This window comes from Amia ocellicauda, chromosome 9 (assembly GCF_036373705.1).
Source record: "Amia ocellicauda isolate fAmiCal2 chromosome 9, fAmiCal2.hap1, whole genome shotgun sequence".
Classification (NCBI taxonomy): domain Eukaryota; kingdom Metazoa; phylum Chordata; class Actinopteri; order Amiiformes; family Amiidae; genus Amia; species Amia ocellicauda.
Window position 1 is genome coordinate 10,286,622 of NC_089858.1, and position 20,632 is coordinate 10,307,253.

A 20,632-nucleotide genomic window follows, 5' to 3' on the forward strand; every position below is an offset into this window, starting at 1 on the left:
CTGAACATAGGCTGAGGGTACTTTGTGCACATATTGATGGTAACAATACTGTTATCACTGCATATCATAGAAACTAACTTGCAATCTTTACACGCCTGCGCTTTCAATGCCACATGCTTGCAGAAGCCCCGAGTGCAAATGATCAAACTAAAGAAGAAAAGAGAACAAATCCACCCAACTACACACACATCATGGTTAAATTATTTTTGAATGCTCTGCACGTAAACCACTTAATTAAAACAAACAACGTTGACTCCTTTGAGACGCATCGGATTAATGCATTTTATAATGAAACACCAAAATAATATTTAATGTATATCCATTCATTCATACGTGCATACATAGAAACTAATTCAACTAGCTGGAATCCTATAGCTGATTAATATAAATAGCCCTGGCTAACTTTTTTTTTTTTTCCCACCTATGACTGCTACATGGGACTGGGACTCCCCCCCCCTCTGCTCCAGGCTGTGCAACAAAACTTTCTCCTCGTAGCCCTGAGAGAAGGTGATCTTATTCGAGCCTGTGATGATCTTGCACTTTCCTGGAGATTGAGAGCAGACCTGCCCTGTCAGCCCCCTCAACTTCATTTCATGGACTTCCTGCCTATAGCAGCAACTCCATCCCAACAGGAAAAAAAAAGTGGAAGGAAGAATCTGACCAACTCCTCTAAACAAGGCACCCAGAACAACAACCCCCCACTTCGCCGCTTGCTCTCCAGCCCCAGCCTGGAGCTTTCCTTGTGAAAAAACCGAAAGTGTGTCGGGACGGATCCCACTCTTCTGGGAAAAGGCTCCAGGGTCTTGCTCTGGTTTGTCCCTGATGTTGCAGCAGGCACAGGATACCCCCTCCACTCCTCTATTCTTATGAAAGTGAAGCCATTTCACCTGAATACAGGATTTCAGGAAGCTTGGGATAACACTGTGGATCTGTCCAGGGCTGGCGTCTTAGCAGGGTCTTTTTTCATGTATTGGAAAAATGAAGGTCTGGCCCCTCTACCTGAGGGAAATAAACTTCTATTCGAAGGAATTCCAGCTAAACAGGTAATATATGCGATTTAATAACATCATAATAAAAATGCTAATACTACTACTAATAATAATAATAATAATACGAATGCACTGTATTGTTAAATGTGCTTGTAATCTGGAATTAAATACACCAACAAATGTGGTATCTACCCTACATGTTATATTGGCCATTTATGTTTTATTTCTCACAAAACTCGTGACATTTTCTATTATATACGTTAATGGATTGGCTTTATTGCCATCTACACAAATAAATGAAGCTGCTTACCATCGTTTAGATTATTACACGTTGAAATATTTGTGTGAATCCGAAAATATAGGCAACCAAATTATGCAGATTTTTGTTTATGCATGTAAATGAAAAAGAAATAATCACAGGTCTGGAGTAAATAAAAACGGTTTTGTCTCTCCTTGAATACTGTCTTAATAGCCGAAAATGTGTTGAGGTTTTATCTTAATGTGACGCTATAGATCTAGAAATCACTGTCCCTTTCAGGCGTAAAGATCAGCTGCGAATTGTGGAAATGGTGTTTTTTTTTTATGAATAGTGTGATTTCCAATCCAACCACTTCACATCGCATTTCTGCTCAGAAAAATTCGATTTTTAATTACTGCCATTAAAAATCAAATTTGCAATTCTTTGGGTGGCCCGATGCCTTTTCTGATTGACAGTTGAAATTGACACTCTGGATGCCTCTTATCTTGGGCATTTCAAGCCATTTCTAATTGCAGGTAGTTTATTTTTTTCAGTGCCTTGGATTGCATGGGAACTAAGCGATTACTTTAAGAGGCATGGGTTAAGTGCAGGAAAAAAAAATCAATCCAAATTCAAATTGCTTCATTAAAAAAAAGAGGGCTTTTGTTGCAAAGGGTTTAAATGCACAGTAGAGATTCTTATTTATTGTTTTGCACGGTTTATATAGGCTGCGGTATAACAGGAAGGTTTCATGCGTGGAAAAGGAGCCCGCAAGTTAACTTTATATTAAGGTTATCACATTTGTCTTGAAGGTGATTTCTCCAGAAACGCGGAATACACCAGGAGCATCCCGCTGTGTAGAAAGCAAACATCCCCAGATAATGGTGAGTAAATATTTTAAAAGCGTGTCCTTCTGTAGATTATTGACTACTATCCAGCATTATGTGATGTGAAAAAATCGATCAGTAATGTTTCTCATCTTTGCCCTGTAAGTAAAGCTTTTTTTTTTTTTTTTTTTCAATTGCACAATTTAAAACATAAGAACTGAGAGCTGTTTTTGCGCAAACATGAGATGGCGATGTGTGTTGATGGATAGGCTATAGTTTAGGATTCATTTCAGCCATCCGGCCAAGAAAAATACATAAGCATTGTGATTAAAGTGAAGCTGGCTGTTTTTATTTATGTGAATGTGATACAGTGCATTAGCTATTTGCTCCACAATTAACATCTCCTGCAGCTAAAATCCGTTTACATTTGGTTTATTGGGACTACTAAATATCTAAACGACTTTAATATTATATAGAAGGACGCTAAATACTTAGCACTATTTAAACAAATGCATGACAAAGTGTGCGTTTTTGTATGATACCTTACTTTTTTGGTGGCTGTGCATATGCCATCGGGAGTCCACAGACCACTATAGCAAATTGCTCCTTTTCCTAGCAGGAGGAGAGAGGGAAGAAAGGCTAGGCGACTCTCCTCAACCGTAGACAGGCACAAGCTCTTACATGCTGCATACATGCTCGCCCAAGGGTAGCCTATGTGACCTGATATTTAACTTAACGCACAGATATCCTGTTTTGCACTTATATTAGGCCCCGGTTTGAACTCGGTAGAAGTTTTGATCATTTTATAATGTTGTATAATGCTCTGTATTTACACACCTTCCTTCCATCCAGTCCCACTCGGATGGTGAGTCTCACAGGTCCACTATGGATAAAGAAGACGCGCGGTCGTCCCCCAGTCCCCCGTCCACTCCCTCCATCTGCTCCCCACCTTCATCCTCCTCGTCCGTCCCTTCCACGGGGAAAAACGTGTGCGCCAGCTGTGGCTTGGAAATCCTGGACAGATACCTGCTCAAGGTGGGTTTTTCTTCAGCAGAGCTGTTTTCTGTCAGGGTGGATCTGGTTGTCCCTTTTGGCTGCTTCACCGACTCCAGTGCGCCCGACTTTGGATGCTTTTAATGTCAGCTCCCCTGAAGTGGTCAAAGGCTGCTGGTAATCGTGCTTTGTTAAACCAGAGGATGAAGTTCTAGCATCGGTATCAAGGAAAGCATGCTCTCACAACTGTGTCCCCTTTTTTCTTTAATGCATTTCTCTTTTTCTCGTGTTGGTTGAACCTCGTCTTGATGTAGAGGGCTGTGATCTTGGGAATAGTTGGACTAGATGGGTTTCCTCTTAACACTTAACCAGTCTCAGTCTTTCCCTGATCGGAAATGATACTGATTAAAAGCGTTTATTGCTGATGATGCTGCAAATGATCTAATTATTTAGTTTGAACCATGTCTGAGGAAAAGTTCAGCAACACTGCTTTTGTAGTGACAAGTACAGGGCAATTTCTATTAGAACAGTAACAACGGTTACAACTTCCACAAGCACGATGTCTGTAAAGGTCAAATCCAGCCCGTATTCAAAGTATCACTTTATTCTGATGAGAATGATGTTATTATTGTAACACTTTAATCAGTTGACTTCCATGATTTGAACGTCACTCAACTGCAATCAATGGTTGAATTGGCGTTATTGTATAGTCTAATAGGTAATATGTATCATTATAGAAAAAAAAAAAAACATTTGTATTTTACAATTTTGTTAACGGTTATTATTATTATTATTATTATTATTATTATTATTATTATTATTATTATTATTTTATTGTTGTTGTTGTTGTTATGACAACATAGGCTTTAATAGACAACATAGGACTATGGTCAAAAAACAAACAGAGAAGTCCTTAGATAATGATGGATAAACAAATACTAATAATAAATATGACGATGTACCATGTTCATTCATCCATTCATCCATCCGTCCATGCATACTTACATACATGCGTGCATACATACACAAATATACTAATTAAATAATAGATGTAAAAATATATTATTCTATTACAACTGCATAATGTAGAATCTATGCACATATACCGTCCCTGAAACTCAATATAAAGACATCGCCTCCACACCTACATTTTAAAATTCATGTTTAATTAAACGTGTATGTAAGGTACCATAGTTTTATCTAACTACGTTCAAATATTCATCTCTGAGATATGTTAGCATGCCAATAAGTAGCTCTGGATACTTTTCAGTAGAATTCATTTTAATAAAACGGGCAGGGACTTCGTGCAAGTGAGAAATAATCTCTCATTTTAGTTTACATGATATTAACCTTTAAAATAACATTCTAATCTTTTCAGATCATACTTAGACTATATTAATTTCAATTACACATATGAGTATTTTAACTATATTAATTTAAATTATACATATGAGTATTTTGTATAATAATAATATATATAATATGTATAATAATAATAATAATAATAATAATAATAATAATAATAATAATAATAGTTGTCATGATCCTTATAATAAATAAAATGTAAACTGAATTGATTACAATTTTTAAAATGCAACAAAGAATGCTATCTTATATGACTAAAGTTTGTCTCGAAAGCTGCTCTGCATTGTTTATCAATGCTGGCGTTGATTGATACACATTTAAAGGCACGTTGTATTAACCTTTTTAAAATGTAAATGTTTATTTTACAATAATGTATTACTGAATCATGGTGGTTTTCTTAAAGTGATGCAGCAGTCACTTGTGTTTAATTATTATTTAAATATATAATATATATATATATATATATATATATAATATAATATTTAAAATACAACTAATTTCTTATATTGCACACATACACATGATGCATTGCACCAACCAATACACAAATATTAATCTACTGTTCTTCAATTGAAAAGGTGAAATGCCATTTTATGTGAAACAGGCAAGAATGTGTGCACAAATACACATTATTATAGGAGAGAAGTTGAGAGAAATGTTTTTTAGGCCGAAATCCCATTAGAGTAAAATGAGATTTCACAGAGGTGTATATGCAATAATACAATGTATTTTCCCCCTCCCTGACGCGAGTTGTTTAATTGTTCATTAATGAATTGTTTCTTGCTGTTTTGCTGTCCGTGCAGGTGAACAACCTGATCTGGCATGTGCGGTGCCTGGAGTGCTCCGTGTGCAGAGCCTCCCTGCGCCAACACAGCAGCTGCTACATCAAGAATAAAGAGATCTTCTGCAAAATGGATTATTTCAGGTAGGGTAAGTTTTAAAATCAGTTTCCACAATATTACAAGAAGTGTGGTGACAGACCAAAATAGAAGCCCGTGAATGTATTATTATTATTATTATTATTATTATTATTATTATTATTATTATTATTACTACTACTACTACTAATAATAATAATAATAATAATAATAATAATAATAATAATAATAACAAGTCTACATACTTTACATTAGCATTCGTTTTTGAATAGGGTATGGTCCCTTTTCTTAAAAACAGACTTTCACTTTCAAATCATATTATAATTGAGTCAATCTATTACTGTTTAGTTTTTTTCCCTTCTACATAACTTCACTGTGGGTGCTAGTTTCTAAAATACGCATTGTTTGTTTGTAGAATTCATCTTTTATCGATGTAAATGTGTTCGCCGCGTGTTTAAGCGCTTCACGTTTTCTTGGGCTTCCTTAAAGAAAATGCGTCAAGTTTAGCAACAAGCATGTAGAATTAAACGAATTAGAAAAAACAGCTTCATTAAAAGTGTAATAAATAAGTAAAGTGTAAGATCTGAGCCAAACGTCATTGAATTAAGTGTTGAACTTTTCATAAACCCAATTAAAAATCATAAACAAACAAGTATCTATGCTGATATATATTTTTTTCTAGTATTATAATAAAAAACAGCTGAACTAAGCATTGTTAAAATCCTATAGTTCTTTTATTATTATTATTATTATTATTATTATTATTATTATTATTATTATTATTATTATGTAATACTTCCAAAAATAGTATCCTACTATACTGTTTTGTGTGTTGACAAATTATGATTTTGATTAACTCGTAGATAAATAGATAAAATCAATTATAACCTACATTGCAATAACTTGTTAGATATCTCTGATTGGATCGGACATATTTGTCAAAAGCATGAAACTGTCCATGTCAAAACACTCCGGGGTTTCATTTTTATTATTTATTGTTTTAATGCTCGGTGTTTGTTTTAATTATTGTCACTATCGTTACATTTTATGCTCTGAATGCACCGCCATTTTTCTCGCCCTTATCTATATCAGTCCGTTTGGATTTGTAGATTGAATAGCTCTTTATGATGCTTTTTAAACCTGTCTATGGTACTTAATTTCTCTTAAGCCTGTGTTTGCTTCTGTGAAAAACTATTTTTGCTATACTAAAACGAATTTATGAATGCATACAGAGATTGTATTATTATTATTATTATTATTATTATTATTATTATTATTATTATTATCGCAGTTTATATATCCCTGTCTTAATTTGAATATGTATCTCCTTTGCTCATAGGATATTTGTGTTGTTGAAATGACTTAAAAATAATACATCATCTTAGAAAAACTTAGGCTAGACACAAAATAACATTTAAAAAGAATTGACATTCGTGTGCTTGGTCCCCACACTAAGGACAGAGTTAACTCCAAGTTGTTAATGGACAGTTAAACATTTTTTCTTATATACCTGTATGTTGACATATCATTTATATGGTGTAACTACTACTACTACTACTACTACAGAATCTTCTGATTATTTTAGGGATACTTTCAATAACATTTCCCCCTTGTATTTGAATCATCATTGAGTCATGTCAGTACACCACAGGGGTTTACACACATTCTGAATTTATGTTAAAGCAGGGAAATCTCCTTCTAATGTCATTTTTAAAAATTCACAATAACTGTAATTGCACACACTTTCATATATCCTGTGGAATCAGAGTTCAGTATTAATAAAATAATAAAATGACAATTTAGTGTGCAGAGATGTTTGCATTAAACAGCAGTAAATGTATAAGACTGTCCTCATGGTACAACCAATATTTAAACTTTCATATCTATTTACAAAAGTTTAAAAAACATTATAGTAATCTATGCAGTCATTACATACAGCTCTATTAATATGGCCATGTGTATGCAGATATTTTGTACCTTTTAAATGTCTCAATTTGTACATAATGGCCGGCCATTTATTTTACATTAAATGTATATATAACAGCCCTCTTCAGTACTTATTTAGTGTATGAATATTCTTATGAATATTTAAAACATGTAATTACCTATTAGGTGTAATACAAACAATTGGAAAAAAAAAGTAAAATCTCTTATCAAAGACAAAGTGGATTCCTGTTGAGTAGCAAAAAGCTGCCAAAACAGGTAAAACTAATGTGTGGGTACCAGCACTTAACTGTTACTTTTATGTGAATTTTTCACATACTGAAATTTGGATAGTAGAAAAAACAAATAAACATTGGAAAAACGTTTTGTTTTATGTAAAGTAAACATGTCAGGTCAAAAGGGCTTTTGAAGGTGATACTGTCTGCTGAGTTGCACTGACTTTACTCTTGACATTTATTTTCCGTACGTGTGCATAATCTATAGTGATGTTTCTCAAAAAATGTTATGAAAGCAAAATGCAATTGTCAGACAGACCCAAATGATTGAACAACAGTGTGACTCTTGAAACTCAAAATGAAGAAGAAGGAAGTGATATTCCACTAGTTTACAAACACTGAGAATGGAGTAATATTTTGGTGAGAATTTAATGCTAATAACTCATTTAATACAGTATTCATATCAAAAGAGCATTAGCAAATCACTCAGTAGTTCAAACAAAACTGTTTTATATATATATCTTGCAAGAAAAATGTGAAGGGCTCTTACATATCTGTGAAAAAATAGTTGGATATGTACTCATAATGTGATAGCATGTTATTCTGATCTTTAAAATATACATTAATTTAATCTGCTTTATATGCTTTTTATTATGAGTGTTTACCAGCTGTAAATTACACTGATTGCATCCTAAGAAACAAGTTTCTGCTCATCAGAGAGAATACAAATTAATAATATTCACAAGGATCTCTGTGGGATTTTATTTTAATTTTCCAGAACCTAGAGAACAATTTATGAGAGTCTTGTAACTGCTGGGAATAAAACTATTAGGTACCACAAGTACGATAGGTGATGATTGACTGAAACGCTTGGTATTGCACATTAACATATACTACATGTAAGCCCTCAATATTTCAAAAACAAATTAAATGTATAGCATCTGAGGCTGGCTTAGTGAGATGCAGAAAATTGTATAATGCACATCACAAAATAATGATTTTGCGGTTTAATCGGAATTAGTCTTCTCTTGTTTAATTGTACCTGTTAGCTGATTACTGTAAAATCTGTTTGTGTATCTCTGCCCCTCCTATAAAAACACTTGTCATCGTCGAATCAGTTCTGTCACATTTCATTTGATTTTCACAGTACAAGAACTTCATGAAACCTTTCTATTTTGTTTACATTTATTCAACGCATTTATGAAAATCAAAGAATACCCAGTTCATAGAGACATGCATTACGTAAAAGGCCATGAATAATTGTATTAAATATCAAAATCTTATATTAAATTATAGGATTAAATGTTTTTATTTATTATAATATCTTTACCCACTTATATTTAAGTGCAGTTTTATCAACTTAAATGCAGGTATCTGTTGTAATTTTTATTATCTTTTATTAATATCAGCTATAGTAAAAATGTATATACAGTATTTGGCGTGTTCATGTTTTTTTGATTGTAACAAGATGTTGCAATAGGAAACTATTAAAAAAAACAGACACTTCACAGATGTATATGCTGGTTTTTGTTATCTAGTATTTCTTCTTCTCTATTTTGTTTCAAACTAAATGTGAAGCATACCTCATGTCCTGCCTTTTGTTTTAATCTTCACCTACTCCTTTTCGACTGCTCTGTCATGAATGGGCAATAAATCGGGGGCAAGAGCCATTGATTGACTTCCTAATGTATCTTATAAGACAAGAAAAGGGGGATTTAATTGTTTCAAGCTTTCAGAAAAAAGAGTGGGTTGCATGTATATGTCAGGAAATTAAAGCAAGATTACTTTAGTGCTGCATGTGTCTAACAGAGTGTAACAGGCATGACCTACAGGTACTTAGTAGGTAAAAATAAATCAATAATTAAAAACAGTTCCATTACTTATCAGGTTATTTTCGTTAAAGCAATAATTGGTTTGAATAAAAAGTTTTTTAACATTTTCTGTGATTAAATGTATATGAGATAATTTGGTAATTGCAATACTTTGTCAGTTTCTGCAGTGTTTTGTAGCTGATTGGATGTGGTGATCTGTGAGGTTTATAATTACCAACAGTTTAAGAACACAAGGATGGCTTCCAAATATGAAAAATGCAAATAGTATTATTATTATGATTATTTATACGTTCTAAAATAAAACAAAATCTAACTATGTACTTATGGGAATCAAAGGGGGTATTGAAAACCAAGAACTTAAAATGTTGTTTACATTAAAGTAAAATACAATAGGTCGAACAAGGCTGAAAGCAAACGCTGTGTGTAAACACACTGTGGGAAGGCGCGTACAGTCATCTTTCCATTGGAAAGCAAGTCTGTAGATGTTTTTAATTTGTGTCATTTCTCTTATCTGAGGGGATTGACAGGTCTGGTAATGACGTGTAATTGCAGGAAATCAAAGAGTGTTTACCATGCCGAGCGGGTACGGGACATTGTATAGCTGTACCTACTCCCCGTATCGGCAGCCTCATGCCATGATGGCAGGAACTGGGCTGAGCAAAAGGCCACACATGTGGTATAAAGATACCTATAATCAAGAACAAACCCGTTCCAGACAACCTGGATCGAAACCTGATGTGGTTTGATACTCCGTTTGATACATGTGAAAGAACAGGCAGCATGGGAGCGGCAGGCTGCAGGCTGCCTGCAGGCCGGCGTTGTGAATAGGGATCCGTTTATTAGGCCGCTTGTCGTCAATGGGGTCTTTGTAGCCACATTCGTCATTTGCCATGGAGACTCTCTGCTCCATGGGGCTGTGGTTGCCTGAGCATGGTGCCCTGGGTCTCCAGCATCCAGTCAGGGGTGGAGTGCTGCTGTGTGTCCATTTATTTTATTTTGGAGACCGGAGATAAAACAATGGTCTCTGCTATTGGTTAAAATCTAGTATAACATAAATATATATATTTGTTCGTAGATCAGATGGATGGTTTGTTGATATAGTATAAATAATGATCATTGCAAAGACATGTACTGTACACAGACTTTGGATTTAATGAATAATTTTCTTGATATGCAAGGAAATATTATTTTCCTGAGTTAACCAATATCTACAGTTCCTTTTGGTTTGTTTGTCCTCATTACTGACCCTGACCCCCACACTCCTGTGTTCTCCACACACCACCCCACCCTGAGCGGCTACTGTGAAAGTGACACGCAGGGTGTGTGTCTGCAGTACTTTCCTCTCTGGAAGCATTGTTTTCTGCACTTTCCAAGTCTGGTACACGGATGAAAGCACAAGGGGGCTTTGAAGGAAGGTGGCTGAGAATACATGTACCGATTTATAATACCAGTTAAAAAAAGGGAAACATGAATTCATGAGTACATAACGTGTATGGATAATATTGTAGTCATTGGGGAAGATTTTATGACGCTTCTATAAAAACAAAAGCAAAGTAGAGGTGCTGACGTGTGTGTGTGGGGGGATTTCTGTATCTCTAGTGGTCACTTTTAAAACTGACTCATGATAGCTATTTTACTGTCTGGCATTGTGTTCACATGCAGCTACTGTGAAGGAGTTGAAAGGCTGATTTTTACTTGGATGGACTGAGAACGTGAACGTAAACGTACAAGAAAAGTAAAGATACACGTCTAGGGAGCACTGAGCAGAGAAATTATGCAGAACAAAAAAATAGGAACATAATGTAAGAGTACAAGAGTACAACATAGAACAAAAAATAGTATCAATGCAGGGCACAGTATGAAGATGGGATACTGGGCCTAATAACAACACTCTTGGTTGCGGGTGTAATGTTAGATTCAGTGGAATAGGAAAGTCTGCCTAATTGAAAGTTCAGATGGTAAAATACCAACATTAAACAGGCTGAGGGGAACACGGTGGTTCTCTATTACACATGTCATGGGACCGCTTTCCAATGAGAAGATTGCTTGAAGATTTTTTAACACCTGTCTCAGATAACCTAAATCAAACAACGTCTTTGTTTCAGGATAGTGAAAGATTTACATCAGATTAAGTTATTGCCAGCGCCTGTACACATATACATCCACAAGGTATTTATTTTGAACGTTTATTCAATTCACTAGTGTCACAAAAAAGTTGTTTCTGGCTGATTTTTTTTTACAAAACTCTAGGAATATCATTCTGAGAGCTAATTTGTGTAGAAGTAGAAAGATTGCACCCTGATATGTAAATACAGTGAAAATGGCAATAACATCAAGGAACCTTCTTCTATTACATCTGGAAAACAATTACACAATTACTCATCTCAGGCTTATATTAAATCAACAGTGTTTGCACCATGATAACTATGCTGTATAATGGCTATGGCAGAGATTGTTTTTAAGTTAATCTGAACCCAGGATATAAAAAGCTTCAGTGTGTAGGAGTTAAACTAAAATTAGTACACTCCTACAAAAAAAAAAAAAAAACCTAAAATACCGAATCAAACGTATGCTGGTGATTTCCTTAGACAGAATGGAAGCTAATTAATGATACAATTAGTGACTTCTTTACATTTCATTTGAGGGATACCCTGTTTTAAAGTCTCACAGCATTAAGTTTTGTGTTTCAGGACCCCCATACTCCACTCTGACTTGATGTAGATGTATTTCAAATGATTTCTGCACCAGTGCCTCAATCCAAACAACACTGCATGAGAACAGAGACAAATGCTGTCATTTTGGCTCTGAATGTGCCGACTTGGCAGCGTTGACTTTGCCAAAAACAGCCTTTTCGTCTTTCAGATACTGCAATGCACACGTCTTTCCCTTTCAAAAAGAGTTAAATATGGCTTAATCTAAGCCAGTGTTTATGACATTCTGTTTATAAGAGCCTCTCTTTATGGGAACACGAGTTTTTGCCCATGAGAAAAAGAAAGAGAACGAAAAAAAAACACAAAATCTGCATTAAAAACATCAATTTAATCGTAACAATTGTATTTCTCTGCATTTACAGAGTGAGACAGATGTTTAGGCCAGCAAGGAGGGAAGTCCATCTGCAGACGATTAGATTTGCTGCATTTTACTTACAATCTAGCAACAGCAGCAATTTTATCCAAGTTTGGTGTAATTTATCTCGATGTTTTCAAGGTACTTTGATGAGTAAACTCTAATTATTATTGAAAAGAAAGAACATAGCATTTGCTAATTCAGGGCAGATGGAGACACCCATTAAATTAGGTGTGTAATTCAGATGACCCTTTTTATCCGTCATCTTGCAAATTTAATTTGTAAATGAAAGCCCCTGTTTTCTGTAATGATAAAGCGCACACTTCCTACTGATTCAGCTATTAAAAAGACAAATAAGACCACCAACCCAAATGACACATTCATATACATTTCCTGACAGTGGCCAGAAACATTTGCTATATATAATTTCAGGATTTAGAAATGTGCAAGTCATATTTGAGGATTTCAACTTGTCACTTGATGCAAGTAGGAAAATAAATCTGTAAAGTACTTTGCTATATTTAATTTATTCTGCTGCATAATAGAAGTCTGACGTCAATTAAATTAATAGAAAAATTCAGCAGTACAGCTGACAAAAAATTGAAAAAGCAAAGGAATTTTTCAAAAGGTGGGAAGCTAGATTTTCATTGGCAGAACTTTTAAATGCAGTTTAATTTTAATTTTTATTTTGCAATGGAAATATTTTAAATCTGAAATGAAATCATGTACAACATTTGCAGTATTTATGTGTCAGTTTTCAGGAAGCTGTGCCCAGGTGCTTTCTGTCTAGTTTATAAACCCACCTTTGACAGCAGCTGCAGCTCTGGCTGGGCCGCTGTACTCGACACTTCTCATTCCATATGCAGTGTTATATTCCTCAGCTGAAATATCTGCGAGTTCAGTGAGGGACTGTCAGTTTAGGAGATGTTAAGGCTGATCTGTCTGGATTGAACCCATGAATTTGAACTGGCAAACTTCAGACTTTCCAATGTTATCTGAAATGGAATGCTTCATAATGTAAAGGGTTTTAGAATTTAGAATCTAGAATTTGTCTTGAAAATTGCCCAATATATATCTATATTTTTTTATAATGACCTTTTGCCTATTTAAATGCAATGGAGAGTGCCACAAATTAATGACCACACAATGAAGCACTGTAATAAAACTTTCACACATATTCTTTTGTTTAAATTGAAGACTGCTGCTAATTAACTTTCCACCAAGATGTGTCTGTATTGAAGTGCACGGTCAGGGTTTAAATCAGATTTTCCCTTCTTCTTCACAGTAGGTTTGGTACAAAGTGTGCCCGTTGTGGACGTCAGATTTATGCCAGTGACTGGGTGCGCAGGGCCAGGGGAAACGCCTACCACCTGGCCTGCTTTGCCTGCTTCTCCTGCAAGAGGCAGCTGTCCACCGGGGAGGAGTTTGGGTTGGTGGAGGAGAAGGTGCTCTGTAGGATCCACTATGACACAATGGTGGAGAACCTGAAACGGGCTGCCGAAAGCGGTGAGTGCAGGCGTGGCACGGTGATTAGCAAGGTCGGGGATCAATCATTTAGCCACTGATTAAGTAGGAAAGATCTGAATTTCCATGTCATACAAATTAATCTCATTAATTGACTTTTGAATATCTAGCTTTCTGTATTTCTATCTATATTGTACATATGCTTTCATATTCATATCTCTAAGTGTTATGATTAAGTCACCTATTATTGTAACATGTCCATGTACAACTACACCTAATTTATGGCAGCCCTATATTTATGAGGTTGCATGCATAAATATAACTCCACAATTATTGCTATTTGAATAGCAGCTATGTATGTTCACACTGTTTTAAAATGTAGTATAATAAATTAAATCAAATGCATTTATTTCTGTAATTTAATATATTGTGACTGTCCAGTTGACTTTTTCTTCTCTCTCTCTCCCCCTTACTCCCACCACCACAACCCTTCCTGGGTCATCAGGCAGTGGGATCACTCTAGAAGGTGCTGTACCATCTGAGCAAGACAGCCAACCCAAACCTGCAAAGAGAGCACGGACATCTTTCACCGCCGAGCAGCTACAGGTGAACTGAAATGGAAAATGAAATGTTTAAATGAAACATTTGTGAGAGAACTGGCCTGTGTTTGCTAACGCTTCATTGTAATCACAGGTAATGCAGGCGCAATTTGCACAAGACAACAACCCAGACGCACAGACGCTTCAGAAACTCGCAGACATGACAGGACTGAGCAGGAGGGTCATACAGGTGAGCGCAGGTGTCCTTCAGCAAGAAGGAAAATAGACAGAGTTAAAAGATACAATGCTGAACACAACACTCACTCCCTCAGATTATTATATTCCCTTAGAATAGATTATACTATTTATTGATGTATGTATGTATTTATTTATTTTGTTAATCCCCATCAAAACTAATTTCCCCTTGTCAGCATTCAGATCTCAAACTGACTCTCTCTGCTTGTGGTGCCAGTTGTGTGCCCCTGCATGTCTGCATTTGGCACGGCAAAGTATTTAACATTTGGGATTAATAATAAAAATTAATAAATACATAAAAAAATAAAAAGCAACACAAAGCAGGTTTGAGAGTGCTATATTGTCTTCATTATTTCTCTCTTCTAGCATAATAACTATTTATTTTTTCTGCTGTAAACCAAAGAATGTAATCGACACCACATTTTTAAAGACCTTTATACAGGTAATATATTGTATTGATCTTAAAAAAAAAAAAAACTAATCAAATGTTATTCCTGGTGCAAAGCTTAGTAAATCCAGTCCTTAGACTCTTAAAAAGCAGTTGAAAGTTTGCATTCTCTCTTTCTTGTTCAACTTTCATTACAATCATAAACAATGTCTGCATCTGAAATGTTCGTAAAAACAAACAAAAAATCAACACCTGACAGTTTAATTATTACTGGAAATATTGCATTATAGGTTTGGTTTCAAAACTGCAGAGCAAGACACAAAAAGCACACCCCTCAGCACAGTGGACCTCCACAGGGCCCCCCTCAGTCCAGGATGCCCCCTTCGCTCCCCGAGGACCTTCATTACTCGCCCTTTGGCAGCCCAGAGAGAGCCCGTATGGTAGCACTGCACGGATACATTGAAAGTAAGTAGCACAGCTCTGCCGCAGATCTGAGAAATTGCCTGCTGAGTTAGGGGCTTCAATACTATCTTTGGTATGCACAACAGTATTTTTCTGTTTTTGTAAATAATAAATAGGTGGAGTATAATGATGATTAATTGATCAATTATAGCCAAAGGTTTGTGCATGTTCCACACAAGGGTGTCCAGGAATCTGACTATGACTGCCCCTAGTCAAAGTGGGTTTAAATCCACCAAAAAACATCTAATCAGTTACCATGACTGTGAGAAGACTTTCTTCCCTGTCAGTATGATCACCGCCATTGGAAAAGCAAGCCATGGTTTTTAAGGCTGTAAACACAACCAACCTACATAGCCCTGTCAGAAGAAAGAAGTAAGATCTAATGGTTTCCTTTCATTCCTTCTCCTTCCCAGGTCACCCATTTTCAGTGTTGACTGCACAGACTCTTCCTCACCAAGCCATGGCACTGCCACAACTGCCTCTTAGCCGCTAGCTCACTCTGAGACTCTCGAGACCCTAGGACACTGACAAGACCTCTGGACCAACAACAAGGAGGCAATACACTTTGGCCTGCATATCCTCGTGTCACAGCCTACAAGATGACGTGGTTTTCTGGAGCTGGGTGGCCCACTCTGCCGCTTCTTTGGAGAAGATTTCAGTGTTCCATGGGCAACCCCCCCCACAAACCAAACAAACAAGTACTAAAACACCTGCGTACAGATCAGTGTTGGTTTTCAAAGGGAAAGAATGCCACTTATGCTGTATTAAGGACTTGCCTACAAGACACGATACAGCCCACCCTCCAGTCAACGGAATCAAGCTTTCCCTGACACTACCAAGATATTTGATTTGTTTTTTGTTGTTGTTGTTGTTTTATTATTATTAATTTAAAGAACAGAACTGTGTTTTTTATTTATTTTCATTTATTTTTATTTTTTTAAGGGAAAAGTAATTTTCCGCAAATTCATTTTGGCCATGCAGCTTTGTTTTTTACTGCTCACATTATGGTGTACTATCAGTATTTTAGTCAAAAACAAAAGACAATGAGGAAAAAGACAATCAAATGAAACCACCATTCTTGCTAGATATGTGGCCTATGCAGGTAAGGTTTATGTGCCTGTCTCTGTTAAGCAAAGACGTTTTTGCATCAAAGAAAATTGACGCTATGACTCAATATGTACTGTGACTCCCTTTGGTTAAGGCAGTTTAAAAAAACAATCTTCTATTTTCATCGGCAGATAAAACTGAAACAAATATATTGGCTGATTAATTTCACTTAATTTAATTCTCCTGAGCTTTGCATAAAAGAGAAATAGTATGAACAAAGTAGCACTATTCAAAATATTTGTAGAAAGTATTTTTTCATGGACTGTCTTTTATTACAGAAGTTTGTGTGACTGATCTAGAGATATGTCTGTGAACTAGCACACCATCCAAGAAATCTTACACAGTCTAGTAAAGTTTTACCGATTTCAACTTTTATCCATTGAATACATTGTATATAAGAAGAAAAAAAAAATTGAATAGTTTAAAAACTCTTTGAGACTTACAACCTCTGGGAAACCATTCTGTTCTAGATATCATTGGTTTTGCGTTAAAATATCTGTGTACTTGTGACCTTACCTGCTGCTCTAGCATAGACTAAATGTAGCTGATCATTTGTTTGATAAGATACAGGAAAAACTATTAAATGCATTTATCCCGTAACAGTGGGAGATCTGTGTTTTAAATATCAGCATTGTTTTCTGTTCTATGTTTTTGTAAAGTATGGTACACACTCTTACCACACAAGCAATGTCTACACACATCTGGTCACTATTTTCTCCTGCTATCTTGAGACAAATTGTTTTTGTTTATCATTCAAAACAAACAAACTCAATCCACGTTCTTCAAAAATTAAAACACCAGGAAGCAAATGTTTTGATGTTTTGTGAAGATGACAAAAGTCAAAACATATTCAACCACAAAATATATTTCTTTTTTTTTCCTTTTTCAGTTCAGTCTTTATTTAGTTCGACTTACTGTTAGTTTTCATGGAACACATAACAAAATTTTTAATGTGATACCCTAACTTAAACATGCATGAAAGAATGCTGAGTTAAATACTGCTTTATTGAGAAAAGAACAATTCTTTAAAAAATACAAATTGAGGGCACTTACAGTTATTAATTACAATTAAGCATTCAGAGAAAGGCTTCTCTTACACAGAAACAAGAAAATTACAAGAAAAACAAAATGCGACCAGGCTTTTTTTTCCCAAATGAATCTATGAAAGTTTGAATGACTGAGAATTTGTATTTATTAAGTGTGAATGTTTGTATGTATTTATGTATGTGTGCAACCAGTTTCCATGAGGCTGTCTGTCTCCTCAATATGTTACTAATACGAATGGCACAGTATTTATGATGAACCAACAAATAGGCTACCTGATGAAGTCCATTTGCTGAATTGTTTTTAAATCAGTCAAGGCTGAGAGACTACAATTTTAAGGGCCTTATATTTCCCTGACTGAACAAATGGACATTTCCTACATTACAGAACCAAAAATTGCAGCTAACAAAATCCACTCACACTTTTCCACATTTTTGGGGCTAATCATAGCCGTGGCAAATGTTTGTACATTCCTTTGCTGAGGAAGGGTCAGGCAAACATTACAAACAATATAATAATAATAATTTAAAAAAATGTATGTGCATTAAACTCATGGTGGTTGTTTAGGTCTACAACTACATGCGGGACTAAACAATCTGTAGACAATATCCATTAGATAGAAGTATATGTGATGTTGAAAGGGGAAGTGATTTTAGATGACTTAGAACAGCAATTGGATTAAATATTACATTTGGAACGGTATCTAAAAAGTCCTTGACAAAAGGGGTCTTAAAGATTACAGCTCTGCAGAAGGGACTCTATTAAAGATGTACCAAGTCAATAAGATAATTGAACATCTCCATGGTTCAAATCCATAAGCTTCTTCTCATAGCTTCAACCCACATACCGGTACGGAGTTTCCTAGTTTTTTCATGATAATGGCATTGAGGACAAAATCGAGAAGTGTTCTCTTAAAAACAAAGGATTATTGTGGTGCCTTATTTATTATTATTATTATTATTATTATTATTATTATTATTATTATTATTATTATTATTAATAATAATAATAATAATAATAATAATAATAATAATAGGTATACATACATAACTCTTCATTTCGGCGCACACAATTTTTTAAGTATCTGCCTAGCAGAGTGAAAACATGGAGATTTCAAAACTGGTTGGCACCTGTTATTTGCTGTGCATCAAAAAACTTACCACAAGTAACAAAGATTATAAGGGACTATAAAGACTAACCAAATATTAGGGTATTTTGAAAGTGGCTGTATTATTTTAAAAAGAGGTTGTGTGTTGCCAAGCTTCTAGTTCACCTTGGCTTGACAAGTGTGGCTCCTCATACAGTCCTCAAGCCAGTAGTGGCAAGAACTCGTCAACAAAGTATTTTTGGGCTAATCGCTTTAATTATACCGACTTAATTATACCGATTATACTGATTTTATCAATGAAGAACCTGCTGTACATCGTAAAAAAATTTAAAGTGCTTCTCACTTCTCCCAACTTAATAACTTCAGTATTAGTAGAAGCTGGTCATGATCTACCTACTTTGAAGAAGATACATTTACAAAAAAAGATACATTTTGATTAATATTTATCACGAGTGGCTTTACAACAAGTTTCACCCAAAGGGAAAACCGGTACAGTAAAATCATCTTTCTGTCATGAAAGTAGGCCATCCAGTAAGCAGTCTCTGCACTAGCCTAAAGTTCTGTTCTTGTCAAGTTTGGATGTAAATAGCTGTTAATGGCAGTCTTTGTGCAAAGGGGATGACTGCATTGTATAAAGCTGTAACTCAGTATGTCTTGGCTTTAGAACTGAAAGTATTACTCTGTGATACATGGAGAGGCAAGACATCATTGTTCCAGTATTTATTGAAAGAGTAAATCACATGTAAGCACTTTTTTCAAATGACTGTTTTGTTAAAAGAAACAAAGTTGGATTTCATTTATTGTGCATTGTAAATGTCTTTTTGTGTACTTATCGCAATAAAAAAAATATCATAAATGTTTTGGTTTTAGACTATTTCATACATTGAAGGTTGAATTACAATAATATCTGTGCTTTTTTTTAGAGCTTTTGTTTAGAGCTAGTTATTGTGTGTGTGTGTATATATATAAACATAATTCTATAAAAAAGAAGAACCTTTCTAAATTAGTGTTTCTGTGGTCATACAACAGTGTTGTTTGGTGAATAATAATATTATGGAACACAATTACATTTTCCACATTAAGTATTAAGTCTTCTTAAAGCTACAATTCAAGAATTTTAAGTTATTTCTTTAATGTTACCTATTTTTATTTATATTTTTATTAATTATCATGGACAATGCAGTATAGCCTACATTGTTACAGGTTAAACACACAGAACAGATGCACTGCATACAGGGTTTCTATCCAAAGCTAATTTGCAACTCCTGTCCATGGTCAGGCTCTAGATAAAAAATAAAATAGTTCATCAGTACACAGAGATTACATTTAATTGTGAATTGCAAATTTTCACAGAAATTATACAGTTAATCAATTTGCAGTAATTTCTAATACATCTATGAACAGTCATATTGTGCTTCATACTAATTAGATATCAAGGTAACATATACTATTGTACATAGCTAAGTTGTTTCAATGAATTATGCCAATTTAGGTATAAAAACAGATTGAGTTATGTTCCATTTAAGGCCCGCATATTTTTAACCAGCTGTAGGCTGTTGCTTGCCTGCTTCCATGTTGAAAAACCCAGGATTTCCCCATATCCTACTGGGATGTTGCATTCTTCATAAATACCTGCATGCAAGTAAACATGAAAACACATACACACACACACACACACACACACACACACACACACATTTTATACAAAGGCAGGCTTTTCAGCTTCAACACACTAAACTAATTAAAAACATCTTTAGGCCCAATTTATCAACCGGTCTTTATTAAGCTGCAATCAAAATTCAGACAGAACGCTGAAAAACTTCTGTCTCTTGATCCCTGAAGTGCCTCTTTAAATTTAGATCACAATATGGTCGTCTCTGCCCAGCAAATGGCAGGAAACAATCATAAGTGCATAACT

The 20,632-nt window shown here is 35.1% G+C and overlaps 1 protein-coding gene across 1 annotated transcript; it reads left to right on the forward strand.

The window, feature by feature from the left end:
* Positions 1–520: 520 nt before the first annotated feature.
* Positions 521–18,534, forward strand: lhx6a (LIM homeobox 6a). Its single transcript, XM_066713080.1, has 9 exons — positions 521–1,043; positions 2,040–2,111; positions 2,907–3,089; positions 5,216–5,337; positions 13,633–13,853; positions 14,317–14,417; positions 14,505–14,600; positions 15,284–15,458; positions 15,869–18,534. The coding sequence occupies exons 1-9, from the start codon at positions 867–869 to the stop codon at positions 15,946–15,948; spliced, it is 1,227 nt and encodes a 408-aa protein (XP_066569177.1). The 5' UTR covers positions 521–866; the 3' UTR covers positions 15,949–18,534.
* The last annotated feature ends 2,098 nt before the right edge of the window (positions 18,535–20,632 follow it).